This window comes from Dermacentor andersoni, chromosome 8, assembly GCF_023375885.2.
Source record: "Dermacentor andersoni chromosome 8, qqDerAnde1_hic_scaffold, whole genome shotgun sequence".
NCBI classification, from domain to species: domain Eukaryota; kingdom Metazoa; phylum Arthropoda; class Arachnida; order Ixodida; family Ixodidae; genus Dermacentor; species Dermacentor andersoni.
In genome coordinates, this window is record NC_092821.1 from 51824434 (window position 1) to 51850224 (window position 25791).

Consider the following 25791-nt stretch of genomic DNA (forward strand, 5'->3'; position numbering starts at 1 on the left):
GACGGCTGCGCGCGGAAAAGGCACGCAGACGAAGCACTAGCGCTGTTTGTCGCGGCTGGCTCGGAGCGCTCGGTCGTCGATCGTGGTTCCGCCGCCGCCGCTGGAAGTTAACTTCGGCAGTAGCCAAGAGGTGGCGCTTAGGAGAAAGCCCGGACGTCTCTCATTGGTTCGCGGCACGCGGCAAGCCGCCGAAAATGGCTCCTCGACCCATCCTCTGCGCGGCACACCAAACCGGTTCCGCGGCAGGTTTTGCGGCACGCGGCGCGCCGCCGGCGGCGTGCCGCGCGCGTTTTGACGCCAGTGTGTCCGTACCTTAAGTGTTCTCGGCCAAAAGCCGTTGTAAGTAGATGAATACGCAGCAGCCGACTTGTTTACGGCATCCAGTAGGTAGCATCTGGTCCACCACTTCAATATCTCTCGCGGGGTGGTTGTCGGAGCTATCTAAGTGAAATGGAAAATAATAGAAGCTCCCTGGGCTGCGGTTGGGGATGGAGGGACTTCTCAGTGTAAGTCCCGGTATTCTGGCGTTCCACAATTTATTTATTTATTTATTTATTTATTTATTTATTTATTTATTTATTTATTTATTTATTTATTGAAGATTGCCCCAAAGGCCCTCATTACGAAGACATTACACTAGGGAGGGGGGGCACATAAGCATTGGTCGCAGATTATGCTTATACATCATACTGATACACACACAAAAGAAAAAGAAGCCATATAACCATACTGAGAGGTTATATACGGGTAAACGTGCAACAATGGAGAAACTTCAACAAGAATTCATTCCCTAGATTATTGTCAGAACAATACTGCAACTGACGGCATATTTTTTCCTATAGAAAGAATGTACCAGGCATGAGCGCCCTAACAGTCATTCAACAATATCAATAATCTTCCTACGTAGTTTATTTCAGTGGCGCTAACTTTGGGACAAATGAATTGTCCTAATCACTCACCATGGCTTTTTTTTTAGAGAGAGACAATGAGATAAACGGGGTAAGAAAGGCAAGGAGGTTAACCGGAGAAGATTCTGGTTTGCTACTCTGCACTGGAGGGAGGGTAAGGGGAAATGAAAGGGGGAAAGAATTTTCACAGTTGTAGCGTTCTGCCGCTGATCCCGGATTCACGAATGTCAGAATCACGGCGGCCACCACCACTGCCGCCACCACCTTTTCAAATTCGGCTGGGGAGAGTGCACATTATTCTGCACATTGGCAAATTCTGCCACGTCGTCGAATTTGGTAAAAGTGACCTTCTTTGAGCCTATCAGAGAGGCCTATCAGAGACAGCCGCCCCTGATTGCCTAAGAATGCCACCATTAGCCAATTAGACGACATGGCGGAATTTGGCAATGTGCAGAATAGTACCTCGGGTAACAAAATGCAGCTCGGCAAAACAAAATGGCAGTAATAAAAAGCAACAACAACAAAAAATGGGCGCTCAGAAATCGGTGCAGGCAAGTGTGGCCCCAACTAAGGAACTCATATATGTTGCTCTGCACGCAAGGGCGTACTTAAAGGAGGGAAGGAGGGGGGGGGGGGGGCGCCTATGGGGCTTCAGGTCTGCCGCCTGCCTTTCGAAATTTTGTCGTGGTGTCGCGCACAGCGACCACTACAACCAACTGCACCGGAATCTATTCTAGAATTCTGTCTAGGATGTCTTTTCTCGTGGTGGAAACTGTTCGCTGTCTCTGTAGGCAACATGGCTGAAACATCAAATTGACGTCCTTATTAAACAGCGAAAATACAAACCGCTCGGAAATGTGTTTCGACGTGACCTTGCTCCTCGGGCCTGGCCCACACACTGCACCTACTGAGCGCCGATCTGGATGCAAGCATGGCCCCGCGGCCCCCTACAACTCTCTACACTCTCCCTCCTCGTTTAGTTTTTTTTTTATTCTCTACAAGCACGGTTGAGGTACCCGTCTGTGCTTAAACATACCGCGAAAACCGGCACATAATACAAGCATTTTTGCTAATTATTATCCTTCCAAATTTTTGGAATATGTAGATGCAAACCAAAATTTCAGCCAGAAATCGGGCTCTATTTTTTTTTGTACGTCATTGCTGCAGGGCTATTATTATCTTCATAATCTTCTGGCGCAGAGAGACTGCGTGGGCTTGGCCGCCATGATGTGCTGACAGAGCAACCGAGTACGCAGGTCCCCAGCGACGAACTAACGTGCTTATCAGATGAAGCACACGTTATCCGGAAGTGGCGTTGTTGTTTTTTACCCCGCATTGAAGTTGCGAAATGTCACGGCCGCGAAAACAGTAGTCGGCTGTCTTTAAGAGGACGGTAATTTTAGCCAGACAGAAAATCGGCAACTATAGCACTCCCAAATTTGTCCTCGTAATTCCGGAGCAGCCTCTTTGACGTGCGTTTAAAAAGTGCGCCATTTCGAATTTGCTCGGCGGCACAGAAGATCCCTGTACCTGGAAAGAGTTCTTGGACAAGAAACTGTCCGATTGTGCAACCATGGACAGCGACGATTGAATCGAGAAATCCGGTGTAAATAAACGTTCGCGCTGAGTTTGCTGCACTCGTATTGTGCGAGGGTAAGACTTATGTCTCTTTTCGTTATCCCCAGATCACGATTTGTCTTGTATGCGGGCTTTTGTGGTATACCGCCTTTCCCTATTTTTTGTATCGCCGGTGTATGATGCCGAATACCATGCGCATGATTCTCTGTGGACGAAGCTTTGCACTTTCTTTCTATTCGGTCGATCCTTCGGTAGCGCAATCAGTAGCCCAAAGTAGATACTCACTTGTGGCCAACGCTGTAATCCTCCCTTTGCATTGATTTCTTCCCTTACTCGCCTACCGAAAAAAGAATTGTTGCAGCACGAAGACGTGTTGTCAATCCATCAAATTGCGGTTTTGTCATATTTTCTTTTGCGACAGTCCAACCTCACTCTACCGCCGCCCTCCTCCATACAAGATTTCCAGCTACGCCACTGTATGCACCTGATAGTCTAGCTCTATGTTTCAGCCACTAAACTGAACAAATTATACAGTCAATCAATCAATCATGAGATACAGATAGAAGAATGCAGTTTTAGCATCTTAACGTAGCGGCGCGCTTAAAATTTTCCATACGCGATCAACAGTTTACTGCCTCGCATTTATTGCGAGAGCACCTCGGCGGTGCTACCGACGTCGTGCTTTCCCTTAATCGACAGGGCATGCGCGGTCCACGCCGGGAAGGCGTGAGGGTCTCCAGATCCGCAGAATGCATTTAGCCGCACAAACGAATCAACCAAGTGGATGCGTAGTCAACACTCCTCGCAATATGCTCGATGGCGGAGCCAGGACAGCGTTGCACCTTCTTCAGCTGCCATGAGTGTCGTACGCATGCACACTACAAGCATACTGGTGTTTCGGCTCAGCTGCTGCGTGTATGCTCTGGTCTGAACGGTAAAAGTCAAGTTAACGTTAGCCAATAATTAACCGGGTGCTTACTAACGCCAACGGTTTTCCTTCGGTATTATGGCATGCACAATCGAGGTGCAACGCTCCTCATCACGCCAGCGTTGTGAGACGCCTGGCAGCTGCAGGGGCGCTGTTTCTTCTGCTCAGCAATGGCCTCGTGTGCCGCGTCGCACTAACGTGTCGCACCCGCGTATAGCAAGAACCCGTAGAACGAATGCAACGGTAAATCTATAGCTTGTTATCGCCGTCCGTGCTTCGCTGTTCAAGGGAAAGTGCCAAATTTTGCTTGTAAGACATCTCACGCTGTTTTGCTGCATTAACTCATAGAAGTGTGCTCAATTGCCAGTGAAAAGCACGTTGAATCGCGAAACGCAAAAGACGAGGAACACGCACACACAGTGCGTGCGCATTCCCCTTCTGTGTTACGCGATTCAATGCGCTTTCCACAAGCAAGTATGCCGTCCCAACTCCCCAAACTTCAACTTCATCATAGAAGCGCATTGTATGCACACGTGTCTATGAGAGGGCTCTGTCATGAAATTAAAGAAAAAATACGGAACGATAGAGCAGAGACACCAAACAAGGACAACGCTTGCTACGCGCTTAAGGCGGATGCCCAATACAGGACGAGACCACTAGGGGATCTTAATGTCTCAGAGTGAGCACTGACCTGCGGACAGTGCCGCGAACCGCTCTTGCCTTCCGGGACGCCATTTGCGAAATGTATTCATAAGTAAATGCAGAAGAGCGAACCATTAGTGTGACCGCGTGAGGGAACGCCAAAACGGGACTGCTTGCACTCCGGGTGAACCTTTGGTGTTCCCCTCTCTCGGGCTTCCTTAAATAAGCCCCCTTTCGAAATAGACACGCGAGTTGAGGCGGCGAGCGCCGGCGTGGCGGGTGCGGAAGCAACCGGAGCAACGCGCCCCGATTGACCCAAGGATTGAAAGCTCGGTGCCTCGTGACGCCTGCCGCTGCAGAGGAACTCGTTGACGATGAGGATAGCTATAGGAGCTTGTTGGTATGGCATATCTTATTTTGTTGTAGCGCAAGCTGAGCGCTGTGTTTGTCAGATGTGCCTTTCTATTGTCGTTGTTCAGCTTGCGCTACAACAAAATAAGATATCTCGTTCACGAATACGTGATCCTCCATGCGAGAAGATGTTGGCACGTTGTTGATGATGATACGTTGATGACATGACAAAACTCCGGTTAGCCACAATGACTGAGTACGGTGTGAAGATTGGGATGGTCAAATAATTTTATTTTCCGGCTACTTCCTGTCTTCAACTAGAAAACAAGAACATATGGAAATGATAATTATGGCGAGGATAAATATCATTGTAATATCTGCGATGGAGGTAACAAATAAGGAAACCTGGGGGGTCATGGAGGAGAGGGGTTACTGTGAGCTGACTTATTCGTAGCGGTCCGTGAATTTCGGACACCGGTGATTGGCTGAAGCTGTACCAGCGGTCAGGGCACAAGCTGCCCCAGCCAGTCTCCGCTTCGGTGGTACGACTCCAATCAGCGGTGGCCGAAATGCTCAGTCCATTAGTTGGCCTCTTACAGAATAGCCCTCTTGAATAGCTGTCGCTAAATAATATATATGCCCATATAAGTTACTAGGCTGGTATACAAGGACATATTCATTATGTTTCTGCCATGCCACTGCCATTTCTTTGTCCACAGTTTCCGCTTGACATTGAAGGTCTTCTAGAATTCACGAAATACACGGTGCGCACCTCAATATCCACCAAGATAAAAAACCGACGTACAGTATTAGTTCTAAAGCAAGCGAGTATATTAACTCGAATATCTCATTGCCAATCCTCCCGGAATTAAAATGATAGTGTATTTATGGGTTCTTACGTGCCACATCTCATGATCCGATCACGAGGTACCCTGTGGTGAGGCACTCCGAATAAATCATGACCACCTGTGCTTGCTTAACGTGCACCTAAATCTAAGTACACGAGTGTTTATTTTTTTCATATAAATGCAGCCAGTACGGTCGCGATCGTACCCGGGCAACGTCATTTCGCCATATATTAAGAAAAAAAAAAAACAAGTTGAGCCGCTGAACACGCTACACAACGTGAGCTGTCGGCTGCTCCAAATATATATCAAAATGAAAAAAAAACAACAACAAAGGATGCGGGGGTACCAGATCTTTTGCCTGGGAACCAACAGGACAGGCGTGCGACCACCTGAACTGTTCCTGAAGTTAACGATATCTACCGGGTGTTCCAGCGAACACTTGCAAAATTTTTTAGAGCTTACATGTGGCAGGTAGCACAATACTATAGTTACTGAGCCGGTCTACTCGAAGAGGCCGACATTACTCGCATAAAAAATAAAAATGCATAATCGACTAATAAAAAAATTCACGAATTACGTTTTTAACTAGTTACTTAATGGTCCGTATTGCAATTTACAAATTGTAGCGGTGGGGTTCGCAAGGGGGATCTACTTGGAATGAATTCTCAGGATAACGCCAGTATACGTTGCGGAGAAATGCATTGGTGTTCGAGTTACTGTCTGCCACAGACAACCTTGAAGAATTTCTGAAAGTGTTCGCTGGAACACCCTATACAACGAATTATTTATGCAGCATCCATAATATAATGCAGAGCGTGCTTCTTCAATATTGACTGAATCATCGCTGGCAGCGGCACCCGTGAATTGACGCTTCGGCTTTGGTGCATCGTTCCCCACTGAATGTCCAACGATCCTGAATGCCCAGCCGAGATGGAATGCCGGCTATTGGACATTCCGTCTAGTCGGACACTCAATCTCGTTGGACATTCGGGCAGCAATCGCCAGAGAAGCGGGATTTGACCCTCGCTGCAGTGCAAGCTTCAGTTTTTTGTCTTTTTTGTGCCGACAAGAGCATAAGAAGTAAACACGCGTGAAAAATGGACGCGACTGGCAGCACAATTTCTAATTATTCCATTTACAGTGCGCATGCGCAGTTGTCTGTTTTCATCGTGATAAACGTCTCCTTAAGCTGTGTTGGTTGTTTTGTAATTTTAATAGCTGAAGCTTTTTGAAGGAACCAGTGCCCTTCATATGCTGCAACGGATAGCCGGGATGATACCAAGAGTTTTCGCAGAACGCTCATGCCTGCTGGTGCGATTGGGAAGGGAGTAGTGAAAGTAAATGGTGCGCATGACATTGTTCTCCGTCACAGGTCATCGATATCGTACAGGCGTATGAAGATATCCTTATGTACGAAATATCCACAATTTTTGCGTACGTAGCGCATGACGCATATGGTCAAGGATTAAGTGTCATTGTGATGTGTAATTCTTGACGAATAGGGGGCCACCTCTTCTGTACGAGCATTAGGCTTAAGGTTTGCTATTGAGACAACGTTATTCACGAGCCTCGGAACAGTTGAAGATGCCTTAAGAAGACAAAAAGAATACAAAAGCCCCACAAGGTCTATCGGCAACGCTTCTATTATGCAAAAGTGGGCCTCAATTGACTGCCTCACAGCGACGTTCGTCTCGCTATCACGGTGATCGCTATCAGAACTGACGGTTGCCCGATCGCCGGTCAGCGAGAGGACCATCTGTCGTGGCAGGAGTTTTGTGAATGCGCGTTCAGTTCACCGCTAATGTATTACAACTGAGCTGACAAAGCGACACACGGCGAACACACACCATGGCTTCAAATCCTGAGTCACTCACTGTGTTTCGTGCTATGTAAACTTGGTAACGCGCCCTTCACAGCGGTAAAGTGAGTTAATTGAAGTCGCATGCCGTCAAGCTAGACGAATAAACCAGGATAGACCTTGCAAAATTTGTAGCATGCACTAACAACTTCGACAACGCATAATTTTTATATGATCATCAGATAACGCGTGAGGGCACAGACTGCGACAAACCCATATATCATCGCAAGAAGATATTATATGTCATCATGGCGACAAGCATGTAGTTGCTGGTAGTTGGATGTGCAGTTACTATCATTTTGCTAGCCTTCTTAATTTTGAATAGCGTATACTTTATTTTATTTAGGTGTGTATGCAGCTAATCAGCTCATTTTCTCCTACTCTGAGCTCGGGTACATTATGTATGACTCCCATATGGAGCGCCTGCGCAAGTGATTTTTCATGAAAGTCGCTTCTTCTACAAGCTAGTTATAGCTAGCTACGGCTTCTTGTACAATAAACAAACAAAGCAACAGGAAGGTGGCCAGATACCATTCTGTCGCTTTGTCTGTGTCTGCCTCGCCATTTTTTCCCCCTTTTTCAAGTTTGCTGGTGCGTTCTCTTAGTATAAAGGCGCAACTTTTTCTCTTGATGACCGGTCGGACGGCACTCGTTTCGCTTACCTTGATGCGAGTGAAGTTGGCCACGTGACGCTGCAGTCGTCCGAAGGCGAATGCAAAAGCCGGCAATGGTCGCGTGTCCAGCCCTGCAGCCTCTTCCTTTAGCGCCACGGCCAGCAGCTCGTCGAAGTACAAGTTGGTGCGCCTCACGGGATCGTCGTAAGCACTCAAGCCGGGAGCGGTCTCCGCTCCGGAAAGCGCAATTTGACGTACTGCGATTGAGGATCGTGCGATCGTGCGATCGCAGAAGCGCATGCGCATTGTGATGTCGTATACGGCTTACCCTCGTCTTCTAAAATGAGGCTAGACCACATTGTTTTCCGCTTGTTAGGCACCCCGAAGCCAGACATGGGAACAGAAACAACGTACGTCTACGTCTCCCTTTCTTCCTTTTGCTTCTTTTGTCCGCTTCCGGGATGTTTAAAAATATGGAGAACCAACTAGCCAGGACACATAACCTACGCCATGACCTAGACGCTGAACTTTTTCTCGGCTATATGATAATTCTAATATAATATTTAATGACATCCCCTTTGGAATGTGGCGGCGAAAGACAGTTCCGTAGTTGTCTTCAACTGTTGTGCTGCATGTATTGCAGCCTGTAGCCCTTTCCTGTCACTATTTTATCCTCACAACTTTTTTTTTTTAGTTTACCTTTACTTTACCCACCTAATCACGCAGAGCGCCTCGCCTCGGCAGAAATAACACTACTCTGTCATTGATACAGCCAGGAGTTATCTATAGATGCATTAATCCCACTGTGCGTGATGCTGAGTGGTGTGCGAGCGCTCAATAGATTGTGCCACCTCTGCGGGAGTGGAGGCGGCAGGTGGTTTCGGCGGTCGTGTAAGTTAAACCCAGAGCACGGTGACCCGCAGTGAAACCTCCGTGCGCGTGGGTGTGCGCGAGAAAGTAGAACAGATGAGGGGACGTCTGCGCACCCTGCATTACAGCCTCGCGTTCTTACTTTAACTTGCTTAAATGCTGTTTTTGTTAAAGTTAGCGCTCTTCGAGTTTCCCTCTACCTCCGAAAACGTAATATATTATTATTACTTTTAGCACCAGCTCATGAGCACAAGCGTCACGAGCAGCTGACTACAACATTTGTTACTCAGCAGTCGTCGTGGTGTGCCATTGAAGCGCTGTGAGCACTTTGTCGAGGGACGGCGCTGTCGGCTACGCTCTAGGGTCGAGGTGCATTGCCGAGTGGAGGGACGTTCTAGAACACGTAGTTGAGAGTTTCGAGCGCTATGATAACCTGAGAACAGCATACGTGGGCAAGAAAGATGCTTCGCTATAGGCGTTGCACGCCGTAACGTAAGATTGAGACAGGCGCATAACTTTACGTTTCGTCGATGGCGGCTTTCCATGGCATTGTCAAGTTGTCGCTTGGCGCAGTACGTGCTTGATGTAACCGGAATTATTTCGAACGCTGCCGCCGACTTTACAGCGAAATGTTTGACAACTCCAATGACGCGCACGTGACGCAAAAAAACTGTTTCACTGTCGTCAGCAAAAGTAACGACCCCTGCGAGCGTGCGGCTGGGCTAGGCTGAACCGCATAACAGCTTCGCGTACTTCCTCACCACTTGAGCTCGAGTGCGGTGTCGATACCCATGCAACGTGCGTGCCCGTCCTATTTTGCCCGCTTGCATGGCCGTTAGCTCTATCCTATTCATCGCGATATCGGTTTCTTAGTTCTGCGCGAGCCACCGCCTGCAACGCTCCTTATACGCTGCGTGAAGGGTCGGGAGATATCGGCGCCCCAGTTGTGACGTCAGGCGAACTCCTGCGAGATCGTCCCGAGTCGTACCGACACCTACGCATGCAGCGGTGGTGGGTGTCAGGCGCACGCGGCCAGGTGGCTCACGCACAACTCTTGAAGCGGAGCCTGGCGCGTCAGACAGAGCGAACACTGACCACTGAACACTGACGAGACGCGCATTGCGCTGGTCTCGACACCAGGCGCGCTGAAGCGGAGGGGGAGCATAGCTGGTGCGGCGATGCGGTTCGGTATGCTTTTGGTGTAATGCGGCCGCACGCTTGCGGAAGTTTGGTACCTTTTCTCACGACAGTGCGTTGTCGAATGCACGGGGCACCAGGGAAGGCCGTGCTCTCATCCATCGTAGTGATTTCAGTGTTGTGTGTATTGCTGGTTATAAATAGGGTCCGTAAAAAGCTAGTCATACCTCGCACCTTTCTTTCTTGTTCGACATCACCACAACCTGACAATGTGTATGTAAGTATACATGGAATTGAACCAAACATCGAACCAAGCCTACCATCCGAGCGTTATAAAAACTGCGCTGCCGCTTCTTTCCGTGAAATAACGTAATTCTTGCACTGTTGCTTTGCTACATTGCAAAATGGACTGTGTCGAAAAAAAAATACCGTGAAAAAGGTTGAAACATTAGAAAACTTTCCGGTGTACGAATACTGTATAGATAACGCAAAATTAACGTTTCCGAGGAATTTTCTTCGCGAGTATGTCACGAAGGGAAGAGTTTCTGTTAGGCACAGTGAAGAATCGAAATAGGCTATAACGAAAGCACTAAAATTGTGCGGTTTAACGCCGCAAAGCCTAAGAGCAGTTTATGACGGACGCCGCAGTTGGGTCGTTTCCGATTATTATTTGTTGTGCATCCATTGCGTGGTGTGCACGAGTCCTTTCACATTCCGTTCCCATTGGTATGCAGCCACCACGGAGAGGATCGAACCCATGACCTCGTGCTCGGCAGCGGAACGCTGTGCCTACTTGGGTTTACCGCGGTGGGTAATACCGAATATCTATAGCCAGGATGAAATGCAAATTTCGAACGTCACTCTTATTAAGGAAATGTTCTGTCTATAGAATCGCGTTGTGAAAGTGTATTTAGTGCTGGCGTGTTGTACGTTTCCATTTATTTTGAGCGCGATCAAGTCTGTATAGAAGCGCAGCTGTTGCGGCAACCTCGTTGTCGGTGCGACATTTTTGTGCTGTGGCCGACCTCCCAAAGCCTGAGCAAACAGCATTCTGCAAGCTGGTTTCTTTTTTTTTTCGGCGTCACGAAAGCCTGTCGCGTCAGAGGCGTTGTCGGCCTAATGTGACAGGGCATCTCTCAGCGACAGTCTGCCGACTAGTCGGCCGATCATCGACGTCGTTGCCTTGCCGTTGTCTTGTCACGTTTGTCGTTGTCTTGTAACGCTAAACTACACGAACATTTTGGCATTTGGCACCCATCGAAATATGGCCGCCGCGACTGGGACCGAACTTGCTAGCTCAAGCTCAGCAGGAGAACGCCGTAGCCTCTAAGCAACCACGGCGGTTTGTTTACATTCACTGCTCTGGCGTGTCTCCCAGGTTTCCTTTCTTTTTTTCGTTTTCTCCAGGGCATTGTATTGCCGAGTATTAAGATTTAATTTAACGCGTTTAGCAGTTGTTTCAAATTTTTGAGTAATGCGAAATATAATGTCTGAGGCTCAATGCTGCCTCGCTTGAGGCAAGCATAGTCGTCCGAAGGAAAAATTACGCCAAATAATATTAATGCGTATAACCTGCTTCTGTCATCCGCGTCACTCCAGGAGAGAAGATTACGAAAAAGATGAAATAAACACGCACTTGAAGAAAAAAAAAAAAGGTTTGATGGAGAGATCGCGAGTGCATGTCATCGGTATAGTTGTAGCTACTGCCAGGCACAGCGAAGTGGAAATAGATGAGCCGACAGTGTTGCCCCCACCAGGCGCAAAAAAAAAAAAAAACGCTGCTACGACATAGTTACTGGAAGGGTGAAGATTCCTGATTTACCCTAACTCTCCAAACGCGTCTGTACGCTCCACTACCTCATCGAAGTTGCGGAGCAACTTTCCCTACAACTTCCATTCCGAAATTACGGCACCCTGTGTAGCAGTGCCCGACTCGTTGCGCCGTGAGTGACACACGTGCTCACCTGACCAGCACAGAAGCAGAAGGTGATTGAACAGTTGCACCGCCATCATTCCAGTGGAAAATGCTCGATTTGGTAGCACTGGCAAAACGTTTCTTTTCTTGTCCAAAGGAGAAATATCCAAAATATAGGCTAGGCTTCTTGTGCGAACGCAGCATTCACTGCAAGGGCTTAGACGAACGTGACTCTTGATCTTTCAATGGCAGCAACAGTAAAGAGTTGCTGTCGCCATGGCATATTACTGCAACGCGCATCTGTATTTCCACCTCAATGGTGTCCACTCGCTATCGCGCACTTCTCACAGTACAAAATAACCTGACTCCGCTTGTCAAAGCCAGCCGAACGCAGCTTCACAGATTCCGCAGTATAGAAACTTTCGTCCCCATCAGCTCTTCCCCGCAGCTGAAGAAACAACAGGAATCGCCGTGAGGCGTCATGTGGGGCGCTGTAAAACGGAAGAAATAAAACCGCCCTTTGCGCCTGTTATTTTCTACAGCCAAAAAAAAAGGGGGGGGGGGGGACAGTGTGCCTGCGAAAGCGACTTCCAAGCGCATCGCGTGGCTTCGAAAACTGTTAAAACAAGAAGTGCGTGCAGGGGAGGGAAGCCGAAAGCGCAGCCACATTGTGGGGGACGTCTGTCGTCCCATCCGCTTTTCTGTGTTTTCTCACGTTCCAGCTGTCACGCCTGCTATATGTTTCTTTCTTCTTTTCATTCATTCATTCTTTCTTTCTTTTTGTTGGCACGAGGAGGGAGCTCTCCGGAACCGGCTGCACCAGTCCATGTTTTCAAGGAAAAGGAGGAAAAGGGATAAGAAGAAGGCAGGGAGGTTAACCAGAATCATGTCCGGTTGGCTACCCTACACCGGGGGAAAGGGAAAGGGGGAAAACAAAGATAACAGGAAGGGAGAGGACGGAAGGAAAGAAGGAAATTGCAGTGAGTTCGCTGACGTGTGTGGCCTTACAGAAATTGCATTAATAGTCAGAGTTGGTCGCACAAGCCCGTCGTCCTTAAGAAGCACAAAAGTGCCTTCACCGCTTTATGGGCCGACGGGCGATGGGGGCGGTGTTCCAGCAGCACCTGCACAGAAAGCGGCCGATTGTCCCGTTTTTGAAAAGCTTTAGCAAGTTCTTGTCACTCAAGGGTGTATCGTGGACAGTGGCACAGCAGGTGGTCGATGTTTTCTTCCGTGCCACAGACCTCGCATGCTCCACTGTCAGTCTGTCCGATTAATGTAGAGTATGCCTTTGTGAAGGCAACTCCTAACCAAAGGCGACAGAGAAGCGTAGCTTCACGTCGAGGAAGTCCGAGTGGAGGCCGGAGTTGCAGGGAGGGGTTTAGTCGATGCAGTCGTGTGAGTCGTAAGTTTGGCGAGTTCCACTCGGTCAGTGTGAGACTGCGTGCCAGGTATCGAAGCTGCCTAGTGGCGTCTGTCCTCGAAAGCGGAATTGGAACGCTCTGCTCTTCATGATGTGCTGTGCGAGCAGCGTTATCAGCGGAATCATTGCCACTGATTCCACAATGGCCAGGTACCCATTGAAAAACGACCTCGTGACCTTTGTGTTGGACATGATGGTAAAGTTTCGCGATTTCGTATGTCAGTTGGTCATGGCATCCGTGTCGGAGAACTGACTGCGTGCACTGTAATGCCGCTTTTGAATCACAGAACACAGCCCATTTTCTAGCTCTTTCAGATTCAATGAATTCCAGCGCTCGACGCAGGGCCGTTAGTTCTGCCGCCGTTGAGGTCGTGACATGCGTTGTCTTAAAGCGCAGTGTCATTCCTCGCGTTGGTATCACCACGGCACCACCGGAACTGCACGACGTAGTTGATCCATCGGTATAGATGTGCACGTGGTTGCTGTACTTTTCATGCAAAAGAAGCAAGGTCAACTGTTTTAGAGCAGAGGCCGGTAGATCTGTCTTCTTCTGTAGTCCTGGAATCATTAGATGTACTTGTGGACGGCTCAAACACCACGGAGGAAACGCTGGCTTGGCCGCAGGTGCGTACCCTGAAGTAAACGACGCACGATGTGCACTGACAATGCCGCTAAATGTCGAGCAGGGCCTTGCAGCAGTGAGGCTCGCCAAGTGGGGGGAAGGGGTCCTAGCATAATGCCTGAGGTGCATACGCATTGTCTCAACGGTAATGTGCGTCGTGATTGGGTAATCCTGCGCAAGGGCAATGGTATCAGCCGTTGATGCAATGCGTGGTAAGCCAAGACATATCTTAATGGCTTGGGCTTGAATACTCTGTATCGTACGCAGGTTAGACTTGCAGGTGTTGGATATTGCAGGCAGGCTGTATCGCAGGAATCCAACGAACAACGCCATGTACAGGTGTAACATAGCGTTTACAGATACTCCCCAACTTTTTCCTGCAAGGAACCTGAACAGGTGACAGATAGCAGTCAGCCGCTTTTTCACGTAATTGACGTGCGGAGTCCAAGACAGGTCTCTGTCAATTACGACTCCCAAGAACCTGTGACTTCTGCTGTATGGTATAAGTTGTCCGTTAATAGATACGCCGTAACCAGACATTGGCTTCCTCGTGAATGCCACCATTGCGCACTTTCCGCATGAAATTTCGAGTCCTTGTTCACGAAGGTAGCAAGATGTCATTGTGGCAGCCTTCTGAAGCCGAGCGCGAAGCTGAAGTCGTGTCACACTTGATGTCCAAATGCAGATGTCGTCCGCATTGATGGAAAGTCGTACGGTGCTTGGCAGGTTGTCAACTAATCCACAGAGGGTGAGATTGAAAAGAGTCGGGCTAAGCACTCCGCCTTGAGGGACTCCTTGGCTACCGTAATGCTCGGATGTCGGGCCATTTTCTGTGTCTACATAGAATGGTCTCCTCTGTAAGTAGCTGCACACCCACATATGCATCTTACCACCAAGTCCATGAAGCCATCCTTAGCACGTTAGAAGCCGTCGGACTTGGTGGTAAGATGTTTTCAGAGTGTGACCATAATCACCACGGTCTCCTGCATCACTGTTTTTAACTATGGTATAAAGTTTGTAAACAGGGATGAAGTGCCTCAGACAGGCTGGATGCTTCGGACGTATGACTGATGCCGCGGTTTCTCACCGTGGGTATCGCAGGGAGTATTTTCTTTAACGTACTTTTTTTCCTTTAAGATGGTATGTTTTCGTTCACAATGCACGTTGTACGTTGTTTTACGTTGAACTAAGTTCTATTCTTTCATTCAGATCTGTCTTGAGAACAGTTAAGCGTTCAACGCTTACGGCGATTCTTATCATCGCGCAGCGGAATGCGTTTCACTGAATCTACACTAGCATCCGTGGCATTTTTAATTTCCTGTTCCCGACTCCCCACAGCTGTGACAACCTCTAGAAAACCGCGGCTGCACACTAAGGAAGCCCGCTTTCGAGCGCATAATTGTTCATCGTAGTAAGCGGCAATGACGCTTGTATCCGTGAGGATGAAATTTAGGCAGCTGCGTTAACTGTCCCTCACTCATATGTTGTGTTAACTGCCACAAGCAAGGGTGCCCTATCTCACTTGGGCCAAATTTGAAGTCACCCAAGCGTCCAGTTGTATGGCTCGCGAATAACAATAACCTGTTCGCTTATGTTAGCCCGCGCGCTCCAGCACACCAGCTGAACACAACTTTGCGTGCGTCTGACACTTGGCCTTGAACGAGGGAGGGGAATGAATGACGAGTCATTGTGAACAAGCTATATACGAAGTTTGTCGCATCCAAAGCCATTCGTTAACACAAACGAGTGCGAGATTCCTCTGGCGTTCGTTTCACTGGTCACAAAATGGTAAGTTAAATGGCGGGTTCTATCGTCCGGGAACTGCAGGGGGTTGTGGGGAACGTCGTAGAGGAATAATTTTGACCAGGTCTTTTTTTTTTTTTTTGCCGCGCCCCTAAATGTAAAGAGCTTTTTGCCGCAGAAGGAGCATTTTCTCTAGGCCTCTGCAGTTTTACGGTATAAGAATGGAACTAGAACTTTGTCATCATTCAACATGTCGGCACCCCGCCTGCCCTTTACAGGTCAAACAGGTAGCCGTCCTAAAGGGACAGCTTTGCTTGGCTCTCACATGCGATTTCGAGGTCGTTCGTTTATTGTGCATCTGCTAACCACAGGACTGCACATAAAGTACAAATAATCGCCAAATATATATACACCTGTGCTTTCCCTGCAGTTGTTCCGATGACTCGGTGTGCGTACCGGAACAATGTACCCACACTGAGTAGTGTACAAGCGTACACTACTCGGTGTGCAAAAACAAATGGTTTCCCAAATTTCCACTCCGCAACACATACCTGACTTGAAGCGCTAATTTCTTGATTAAGACGAATCATTATTTGCCCTCCTCTTAGGGACATTCGAATGTCCCGTTTCCCGACACATGTAGGACGTTGGTGGTCTGTGGATCAGCTTTTATGACGTACGGTACAATTTCTACGCGAATTAAATGCAACTTTAACGCCGTATCACAGTAGTGCGCGCATGCCACATTTTATGGATATCCAGAAACAACGAAAATCTCGTGGCTACCGAAGTTATGTACTATGAACACATGACAAGCAAGGACAGCAAAAAAAGAAGCCAATGGCTCGCAACGGGTGATACAGGCAAGAAGAACATCATAAGCGGCATTGGAAACAGTGATGGAGAACTGTAGACATGCTAGCTTTATGCCACACTTTTTTTTGCATTACGCCAAACTCGCGCATGAGTCGACTATCTCGGATGCAGAGGCACCCATCGGTCTGTTAGAGTGAGTCTCAGTGTGTTCAGCTGAGTTTGAGTTCGAGTGGGAGTGAGTCAAAGTGCATTCGAGTAGACGCGGGCTTGCGTCAAGGCGAGTCCACATAGACATGTATGGGTCTTAAGTTTTAGTGAGACAATTTTAGGGGAAACGGGCATGCGTTTGGCTAAAATTGTCAGAATCAGCCCCAGCAAATCAAATTTCATATAATTTTGGGTTAAAGTCAAATTCACTCGTGATTGTGATTGCTTTAGAGCCCACGATAAAAGTCGAGTCCTTATGAAGCCAAGTGAACATGTCTGTACCTGCTGGTCTCAATCTTACTTCAGCAATTCTGAGCGCAGGAAAGTTAGCTGGGCAGTAAGTTGTAGCGAGTACGAGCCCCAGGGAACTTGACTGCGTCTCATTAGTATGAGTTTCAATGAGCTGTAAGACATACAAGTTATGTTGTGATTGCGTGGGCGCAATTTCTTTCTGTTGCCAACGAATGATGCCACACATCATCAGTAACACATAATTCAGGGGCGGCGGAAATGTGAACATTATTTGCATTTACATTAGCTAGGATGTGGAAACAGTGTAGACAAAGTTCAGTAACCTCTCGCGTGCGTACAGAGCGAGTTAATTTCGGGCACCGCAGGCGGAATTCGATATCGGGTGGACAGGCTTAGCTTTTCTAGTGGAGTTCGAACGATTAGCACAAACCCATGTCCCGGTTAGTTTGGCAAGCTTCATACTTAGAACAGCAAGCAAATACTACCGCTATTTTTTTTACATAGTTGAGCGGGCAGACGACGACGATGACAAAGTGGACACGATGCACCCAGCGGTGCATTGATTCATTCATAGTTCGCAGCAACGCAAGAACTAGGCCTGCCAAATGCGCCGTAGTTAAAGGCCCCGTGAATTATTACCACCTTAGGTTTTTAGACTTCACCTAAGTAAATACAAGAATGTTTACACATTATTGCCACATCGGAGTACGCGCTGTGGACGATGAACGAGTATAAACGTTTCACCTCACCCAATTCCCCTTGCACCGATATGACCAAGACCAAGGGATCATCACAGCCACAGAGATTAAGCAAGGCACCACGGACTGGATCTCCGCAGTGGAATGCAATAAACGCAGCGGCCGGAGGGATGCTACAAGAATATTGTAGCTTGTTCATAAAGAGTGCAATGTACTGAAATACATCAAATGTATTTAGAACCGCTTCGCGTCTGCGAGCGCGACGCCCAGCGGTAAGCGGAAGCACAGAGCGAGGCCAAATCTTGGAAAGTGTCGTTTATTGTTCCGTCGTTTGCTCGCCGCTTGCGAGCAGCCGTAATAGTGGTAGTGATAGTCGTGGCAGGGGGTCAGAAGAAAGACAAGTAGATAAGGCGTCGTTGTGCTTAGGTCCTGAGGGGTGGGGCGGAGGACAGTCCGGGTGACATGGCGCGGCCGGCTGACGCCGAGCTGCGGTTCTTGGCGCGAAGCTTGGCCAGTGTGTTCTCGGCCATGTCGGCGCGCTCCTCGGCATCCTCGAGTTCTTGCTGCACCTTGCGGAACTTGGCCAGGTTGAGTGCCGCGATCTCCTCTGCCTCCTCGATCTGGCGCTTGTACGTCTTGATCTTCTGCTGGAGCTTGTCGACCAGGTCTTGCATGCGCTCGTGGTTCTTGCGGTCCTCTTCGGCCTGTGGCGAAAGGAGAAAAGGGGGGCACGATCAGAGAGGTGTTAATTTTGCAGAAATGTCAGTCCGTATGACTCAATGTCTGGAAACCCTTGCAGATAAACTCCTCAAGGCGTTTCAACTCTTCAGCCTGTATTTCATGTCGAATTGATTTTGATTATTGCAGCTTATGGCAAAAGAAGGGTGGGTGCTTTCTAAGACAAACCATAAAAACTTACTCGCTTAGAGCCGTATTTCAGGTATCGAAATACGAGATTCAATATTTGCTTTCGTCAGTGTCGCAAAATAAATGCTTTGTTTTCACCTACTAATACAAGATGTGTATCCGCCTCTCAAACGACAAGTTAGGACTACTCAGTTTAATATAGATGCTTTATCATTGAAATAGAAATTGTCATGCGAGAGGCACCTAATCCATTTCTCGTGCAGGCAAGCGCTGTGGAATGGAGGAGGAGTGCTTACTTTTCGTAGATTTACGTACCTGGAATTGCAGCTCCTTGATGCGGCGCTCGCTCTTGCGGAAGTTCTTGGCGGCATCTCCGTGCCTGCGCTGCTCGTTCTCGAGCTCGTTCTCCAGCTCGCGCACCTTCTGTTCCAGCTTCTGGATGATCTTCTTGCCGCCCTTGAGCGCAGCGGCTTCGGCTTCGTCCAGGCGCACCTGGAGCTCCTTCATCTGCTGCTCAAGCGCCTTGCGCAGCTTCTCCTGCTGCAGCGCGTGGTCCTGCTCGGCGCGCAGTTCGTCGGCAAGACGGGCAGCGTCCACCATCGCCTTCTTGGCCTTCTCCTCCGACTGCTTGGCCTCGTTCAGCACCTCGTCCAAGTCGGCCTGAGGAAGGTAGTCACACAAGCACAAAGCTCAGTCATGCCCTTTGGGTAGTGAATGATGACTGATGTGCAATGAACGGGTTGACCTAATGTAGCAGTGTGTTTGAATATACTTGACCTCAATGTCTTGCTTCGTTTGCTTCTTGCTTTCTCATATAGTTTCGGCGAAGGATAGTCAATTGATGATAGGTCCGTGAGGACACGGTTATTCTTAATAATTGAGTAAAGCATATCGTAAAGTAAAGCAATAATCATTGTTGATGCCGGCTGTCAGTTGTACGGAGAGGAGGCATGTACGCCTTAGTACTGCAAACAGCCCGTTTATATGTCTTCAGAGAAAATGGCGCGTTGCACTGGGCACTTAGAATACTTATGTCTTTCATAATTGGACAACTTGAGTAGGTGTCAGCATTCACTGTCAAATACTTTAAACAAGCTGTGCAGATGTAGTCATAATGATCGCAATAGCAAAAAGAAAGCGTGTTGTCCGAACGTGCGATTACCTGCAGAGCCTGCATCTCTCCCTCGAGCTTCCTCTTGGCCACAGAGAGTGAAGCAGTCTGCGCCGACAGTTCGTTAACCGTCTCGTGCATCTCGCTGAGTTCGGCTTCGCCGGCGCGGCGGGCGCGGTCCGACTGTTCCAGCAGCTGGCGGCTCTCCTCCAGCTCGCCGTGAAGGGCATTGCAGCGGCGTTCAGCCGAAGCGTACTGTTCGCGGGCCTCGTCCCGGGCGCGCTGCTCCTCCTCGAGGGCGGTCTGCAGGTCCTTGACGTTCTGCTGGTACTTCTTGAGGTTCTTCTGTGCTTCAGCGTTGGCCTTGTTGGCGTGGTCCAGAGCGATCTCGAGCTCGTTGATGTCACTCTCCAGCTTCTTCTTGAGCCTGAGCGCCTCGGCCTTGCCCTTGGCTTCAGCCTCGAGACTGGCCTGCATAGAGTCGAGCGCCCGCTGGTGGTTCTTGCGCGTGTTCTCAAACTCCTCCTCCTTCTCCTGGATGCGCCGGTCGATCTCCTGCCGCACCTGCGACAGCTCGAGCTGTGCCCGCAGTACCTGAAAGGTAAGAATAAAGAAGCAAGTCAGGACACGTTCACCGGTTACAAAAAGAAAACAATGCCGTGCTCGAAGATTGAGTCGCTATTTTGATGCATTGTCCTTGTTCGGACTTTCGAGAACACAAATCTGGGCATTCACTATGCTTCTGCTGTGTTAAGAAATGTACGCGCCCCGTTGACACAACCACCATAGCGGAAGCAGTCTCGAACGTTTGAAGTCCTGAGATTTCACTGCGCTTAGTGGTCATGCGAACCAGCGCAACCCCTTCATCATATTAGTTGTGACAACTGAAATTCACTTTATCCCGCAGGAAAAACAGAACTGAGCAAGCTACTGCAGCGCCGCGCGGTAAGAGGGTGGATCAATCGCACCTTGTTCTCTTCCTGCTCAAGCGCGGCCTCGGCCTCCTCGAGAGCAGCCTGCAGTTCTTCCTTCTCCATCTCGAGCCTCTTGCGCGACTTCTCGAGCTCGTGCACGCTTCGGCCACCCTCGCCAAGTTGGTCCATGAGGTCCTTGATCTCGTCCTGCAGGTTCTTGTTCTCGCGTTTGACAGACTCGTAGTGTTCCTGGCTCTCCTCGTAGGCGGCGCGCAGCTTGAACACTTCGGTGGAGTAGTTGCGGCACTCCTTCTGAGATGCATCCAGCTCGGCGGCGAGGTCGTCCACCTTGGCCTTCCATTCGGCGATGACCTGCAGTGGAAGGAAAAGTGCACATGTGAGCGAAGGCGCCCTAGCTACCACTAACTGTCTTCCAAACAGGTGATATCGTCGAGACCGTACCTTGTCGAATGACTTCTGACGCTTCTCGAGAGAGGCAGCAAGAGCGTTGGCCTTGTCCACCTCGATGGACATGTCCTCCAGCTCTCCCTGCAGGTGTGCCTTGGTCTTCTCGAGCCCGCTGCACTTGGCGTTCAGCTGCTCCATGGCCTCCTCAGCCTCCTGGAGCTTGGCATGCAGCTTGCGCCTGTATACCATGGCAGATAACGGCTGTGATGAGCACGCCTCAACAGAAACTATTTTAAAGGCTAGCGTGTAAGAGATCGCTCTTGTAACTTCCCTAAGCAAGATCAGTGTGTTTCGTTGCTATGAAATGTAGTCGGTATCTGACGTACTCTGTGAAATTCACGTTTGCCACAAATAGATATGTCAGGGCAGTCTCCTTCGCATGGTTCATACGTATGAACAGCTTCGTGAAGACAATTGCGGGCTTGTTAAGCACGAGAAGCTGTAAACACTCAGTAAGGGGGCACTTGCAGCTACCTATTTGGCGTGCTCATGGTGGTTGCAAGCAGAACATAAGAAGAAAGATACAGCCATCAGAACAAAAATTGATTTAGTATGTAACGTGGGGACGCCATGAGAACATTGATGAAACATCACAAAGAAATGGCAAGCTAAATAGTACCAATACTCACTTGGCTTCCTCGAGTTCCTCCAGGCGTGCCAGACCCTCGCTTTCGTACTTGGAGCGCCAGAGCTGAGCCTCGGCGTTGGCCTTGCTGAGCTGGCGCTGGAAGTCAGCCTTAGCTTCCTGTTCCTCTTCGATGCTCTCGCGCAGGTTGTCCAGGTCGTGCTCCAGGTTGCGGTACTTGCCGAGAATAGCAGCGCGCTCCTGCAGCGGTGGCGACAGTGTCGGGAAATTAGCTGCTGTGTTTAAACTGTAGCTCGTGATTGGCACAGTAGCATAAAAGCTTCATTGGGGGAAATCCTGACTGTGGTCACGGTTAGTACCACTTGGGAAATGTTAATCATAAGCAGCGTGAAGGGTACCAGTGATGGGGAATACCAAGATGCACTAAGCGGAATGCAGACCACTTCTCGAAGCTGCACAGGTTACTGTACGTTTTAGCAGGGCGATCTCGAAGGCGCTTAGTGTCACTAAAATGACCGTACTGCTATGGTATAAAGCGAGATCACTTTTCTTTTAAGCTTTCGAAACTTCTGCAGCAGCGGAAACGGAAATCACTTGTAGAACAAGCACAGTTGACAAACAGCTCTTGTCTGTGGCGCCCTCGACTGCGTCCTTTACGCAAACGCTGTATTTTACTCAACTGGTCTACCGATGTTTCAGCTCGGTGCATGTACAAGAATTACCCCATCGCTGGCTAACAGTTGAAACAGCGCCCCTTACCCGAGCTTCCTCGTCGGCTTGCCGCTTGGCCTCTTCGAGCTGCGTGGCGAGTGAAGCCTTGATCTTATTGAGTTGTGCCACCTGTGACTCGGCCTCCTCAAGCTGCCGTTGCAATTCGCTGTTCTCAACGCCCATCTTCTTCTTGGAACCGTCCAGGTCGTTGAGGGTGCGGTTCGTTTCATCGAGCTTGAACTGGGCGTCGGCGAGCTGCACCTCCAGCTGCTTGACCTGTTTCTCAGCGTTAGCCTTTTTGTTTTAGGCCACAGGGAAGGGAAAATAAAAACAAAGATCAGTGTTTGGCCCATGAAGAATGCATTGTTGCAAGTTAGAAAGTGTGAAGTCTACAGGATGAATAGCATGTAACATGTGTGAGATTTTTCAAGTGTTTATTGGTAATGTTTAGTGCTTGTTGCAACAGTCGCTTTAAGAAAGAACCACATGGAAGGTAAGTGGAAGCACTACCGATGTGAGTATGTGTTACAGAATAAATTTAGTAGTGTAAGTAGTGAAGTGTTCAGTGGCAGTTGCCATGATGGCGCAGAGTTGCTCAGTGTCAAAATGAGCGAAAATGTAAGATTCCGGGATATGTTACCGATTATGTTTTTCAGTGCTGTGAGATATCCAAATAGCCGGTAACGTGAAAGAATGCACTTGAGTAAATGTTTGGAAGCTGTTGTAGTATACCAGCATTCAGAGTCGCGACACAGGAATATACCAGCATTCAGAGTCGCGACACAAGAATAAAGTAAAAGACGAAATTCTGGGCAGCATGCGCTTGCCGAAAGGGTATCATGCTTAAACAGTGAGGGAGGCCATGGCTCGAAGATGCTTTAAGAATGCGTTTTCTACAAGGTGCAAGACGAAAGTGTCCGAAATTTGCCCACACACAGCGCTGCCGCGTTCCAGCTTCTTAAGAGCCAAGCTTGTTTTCATTGCTTTTGTTTCGCAACGTTCTGTAGTAACGCGTGAAATCGGAAACCTCGTAATGTGATAGGTGGTACGACCAGCCGTGTCACTGCTGCATTGCTGATCAATTTATTTAGAAGTTTTCTTTTGACGCAAGTCTTAGAGAACGGAGGAACCATGCGAAGATGTTTAATCTTGACTGCGCTCTGTGAGAGCCACTTTCTGGATAGCCACAAAGAAATAAATGCACTTTATATGATACAATATGAGGCTGCACCTATTGAAAGAGATCCTCGCATGCGAGAGACGGCTTAGCCCTGAATACATTTAGATTACTCTACATGCAGTTGGCATTTCTGGTAAACGGCACCCGGAGCATCGGACAGAGCCGCTATCAGCTAACGCCTCAAGGCCCAGGGCGCGCGTGATCGCTGTGTGCGGGCGAATCGGAGAGCGCGTGCATTCACGAAGGGAAGGGCTACCTGTGACTTGTTGCTGTGGTCCAGGAGGGATTGGAGGTCGGAAACTTCGGCAGACAGGGTGGCACGCTCCTTTTCAACTCTATGTACACATTCAGGGAAAGGGAGAAAACGAGGGAGGAAGGAAAGAAATGGCGGGGTTCAAGACAGGGCTCACACACTCGGGGAAAAGCCTACGGAACTGAGGGTAGGGCTCGTCTCTCACTCCTAACAGGCGGGACCAGACAATGCAGGCTGGGCTCGGTGTGGGCCATCTCGGAGCGGGAAGGAACTTTCAACTGAACGGACTAGCCAACGGGGTGCTTTTACCTTATCGCGGTTTAGGTGGTCAACATTGGCGCGCATGTCATCCAGTTCGCTTTTCATCTGGGCCTTCTCTTTCTCCACCCTGCCGAGCCAAAGTTTCGTTAGAGAAGTGCTTCTCGCCAGCGAGAACGTTGACGAAAGGACTGGGCTTGAAGAAAACGCCTTACGGCACAAAAAAAGCACGGACACACACAAAATGCTGGTGTGTAAACTGGCGTGAAGGTAAATGTGTAGGAGTGGTAGATGTGGAAAAATTCATCTTAAAGAAATGGTGCTGCCATTGACAACTACGTTTCGCAGTTCAACCGCGAGCCCGCAAGAAGCGAGTTTGAGGCTGGTACCTTGAAGAAACGTAAAAAGCAAAAAAAAAAAAAAAATGCAATGGCAGGTAGGAAGGACTTTCCCTTTAAAATGTAAAAATTTGCAGTGTGCCGTTTGAGCCCAAGAGAAAAGCATAGACCGAGACAAAGAATTCAGAGCGTGGCTGTAGATCGAAGATTGACTAATACGCATCTTGTTTCATTCTGACGAGTTCTTTAGCACATAGATGATTCACAACTTTGCGCCCTATACTTAGGTCAAAATTCCAAAAGGTTGTTCCTTCCACGGGAGTTCTTCGTCCTAAACAAGAGGAGCATTTAAACTCAAGGCAGTCTGCGTGGCACTCCATCAAAGGCACACCGTTTGTGCTAGATATACGCAAGTCCTACGATTTCCCTGTTAGGCTGAGAGTACGGCAGTGTTCCCATAAGTAAAACAGCGGTTGAGCTAGAAGGCAAATAAGTAAAACAGTGGTTAAGCTAGAAGGTAAATATGACGCACGTTGTAATGTCGTACTCTATAACAGTACTACGTGCCTCTTTAAGTGGACTACAATTTTTTAACAGAAGCCCCAATTTTCTATATTGAAAAGTGCTCGTGGGCATCTCTATTACGAGAGCAAATGCGGCCGCTTACTTGGCCTTGTGTTTGTTGAGCTGGTCGATCTGCTCAGAGAGCTCGGCGACCGAGTCGTTGTGCTTCTTGCGCAGGTTGGACATGGCCTGCTCATGCTGCAGGTTGGACTCCTCGAGGTCGCGCCTGAGCTTGGCGAGTTCGGCTTCGCGACGCTTGTTCAGCTCCACCTGGGCCGACGTGGCACCGCCGGACTCCTCCAAACGCTCGCTCAGCTCCTCGATCTCACGAGCAAGGTCGGCGCGCTGCTTCTCAGCCTATTCCGAAAAACAAACAAAAAAGTAAATGCAATGAGCGGGATCACCTATTCGCCAGCTTCTCTCTTGGCAAATATGCCTTATTAAGCATTAAAAATGTCTACGGTAAAGCGACAACGATGAGTATATTACAGCGAATGTCGTGTATATAGTCGGCATCACTGCCCATTTAAAAATAACACTGCTCTCGCTGGCATATTCTCTATCAGCGACCAGCTGTGGCCTGGTTTCCAAAACCACGGCTATTCTAAACGCGCACTATCGGCGTTATCGCTGCCTGCTTGTATTATGCCTAGGAATTTGCTGGTAGTATTCTGCAGGCAAATTAATTTATTGTTTCGCTTAAGCCATCACTGTATCAGCGACTTCTTTAATTCTCAGCTGCTCAAAGCGATGGAACATATTAAGTCTCAAGAAAGCGACGAGTACTCGCATACTGCGCTCCGGCACAACTTATTCAAAGTATGTGAACACAATAGTGGTGTCATGCACGATGGGAAAATATATCAGAGCATACCTATTGCGAATCGGTAATATGACAAGCACTGACGGCCGCCTTTCACTTGAAGAATTAGTGCCCACCATGGCTAAACTGCTTAGGCCGTTACTTTATTTCACGTTGACAGTTCTCGCTCACCGTGTCATCTAACCCCCTTCCTGAAGTCTTACCTGGCAGAAAACCCCGAAAATACGTAAGTATGTCGACTCACCTTGGCGCGGGCCTGGCGTTCAGCTTCCAGCTCCTCTTCCAGCTCCTCGATGCGGGCCTAGAAC

General features: G+C 48.8%; 1 protein-coding gene across 38 annotated transcripts in view; it reads right to left on the reverse strand.

The window, feature by feature from the left end:
• Window positions 1-17710: 17710 nt before the first annotated feature.
• Window positions 17711-25791, reverse strand: part of Mhc (myosin heavy chain) — a 43551-nt gene continuing 35470 nt past the window's right edge. For 23 of the 38 annotated variants that reach the window (XM_050174268.3, XM_072289664.1, XM_050174262.3 and 20 more), the window contains exons 22-31: window positions 25728-25784; window positions 24764-25017; window positions 23504-23582; window positions 22116-22361; window positions 21400-21596; window positions 20765-20948; window positions 20357-20674; window positions 19440-19982; window positions 18593-18937; window positions 17711-18114 (exon numbers count right to left, since the gene is read on the reverse strand). In XM_050174268.3, coding sequence (XP_050030225.1) covers window positions 17833-18114; window positions 18593-18937; window positions 19440-19982; window positions 20357-20674; window positions 20765-20948; window positions 21400-21596; window positions 22116-22361; window positions 23504-23582; window positions 24764-25017; window positions 25728-25784 — 2505 coding nt within the window. In that variant the 3' untranslated portion in view covers window positions 17711-17832. Of the gene's footprint in view, window positions 18115-18592; window positions 18938-19439; window positions 19983-20356; window positions 20675-20764; window positions 20949-21399; window positions 21597-22115; window positions 22362-23503; window positions 23583-23809; window positions 23889-24763; window positions 25018-25727; window positions 25785-25791 lie in introns of all 38 variants that reach the window. The other 15 variants (XM_050174261.3, XM_072289666.1, XM_050174266.3 and 12 more) reach the window with 1 other exon arrangement.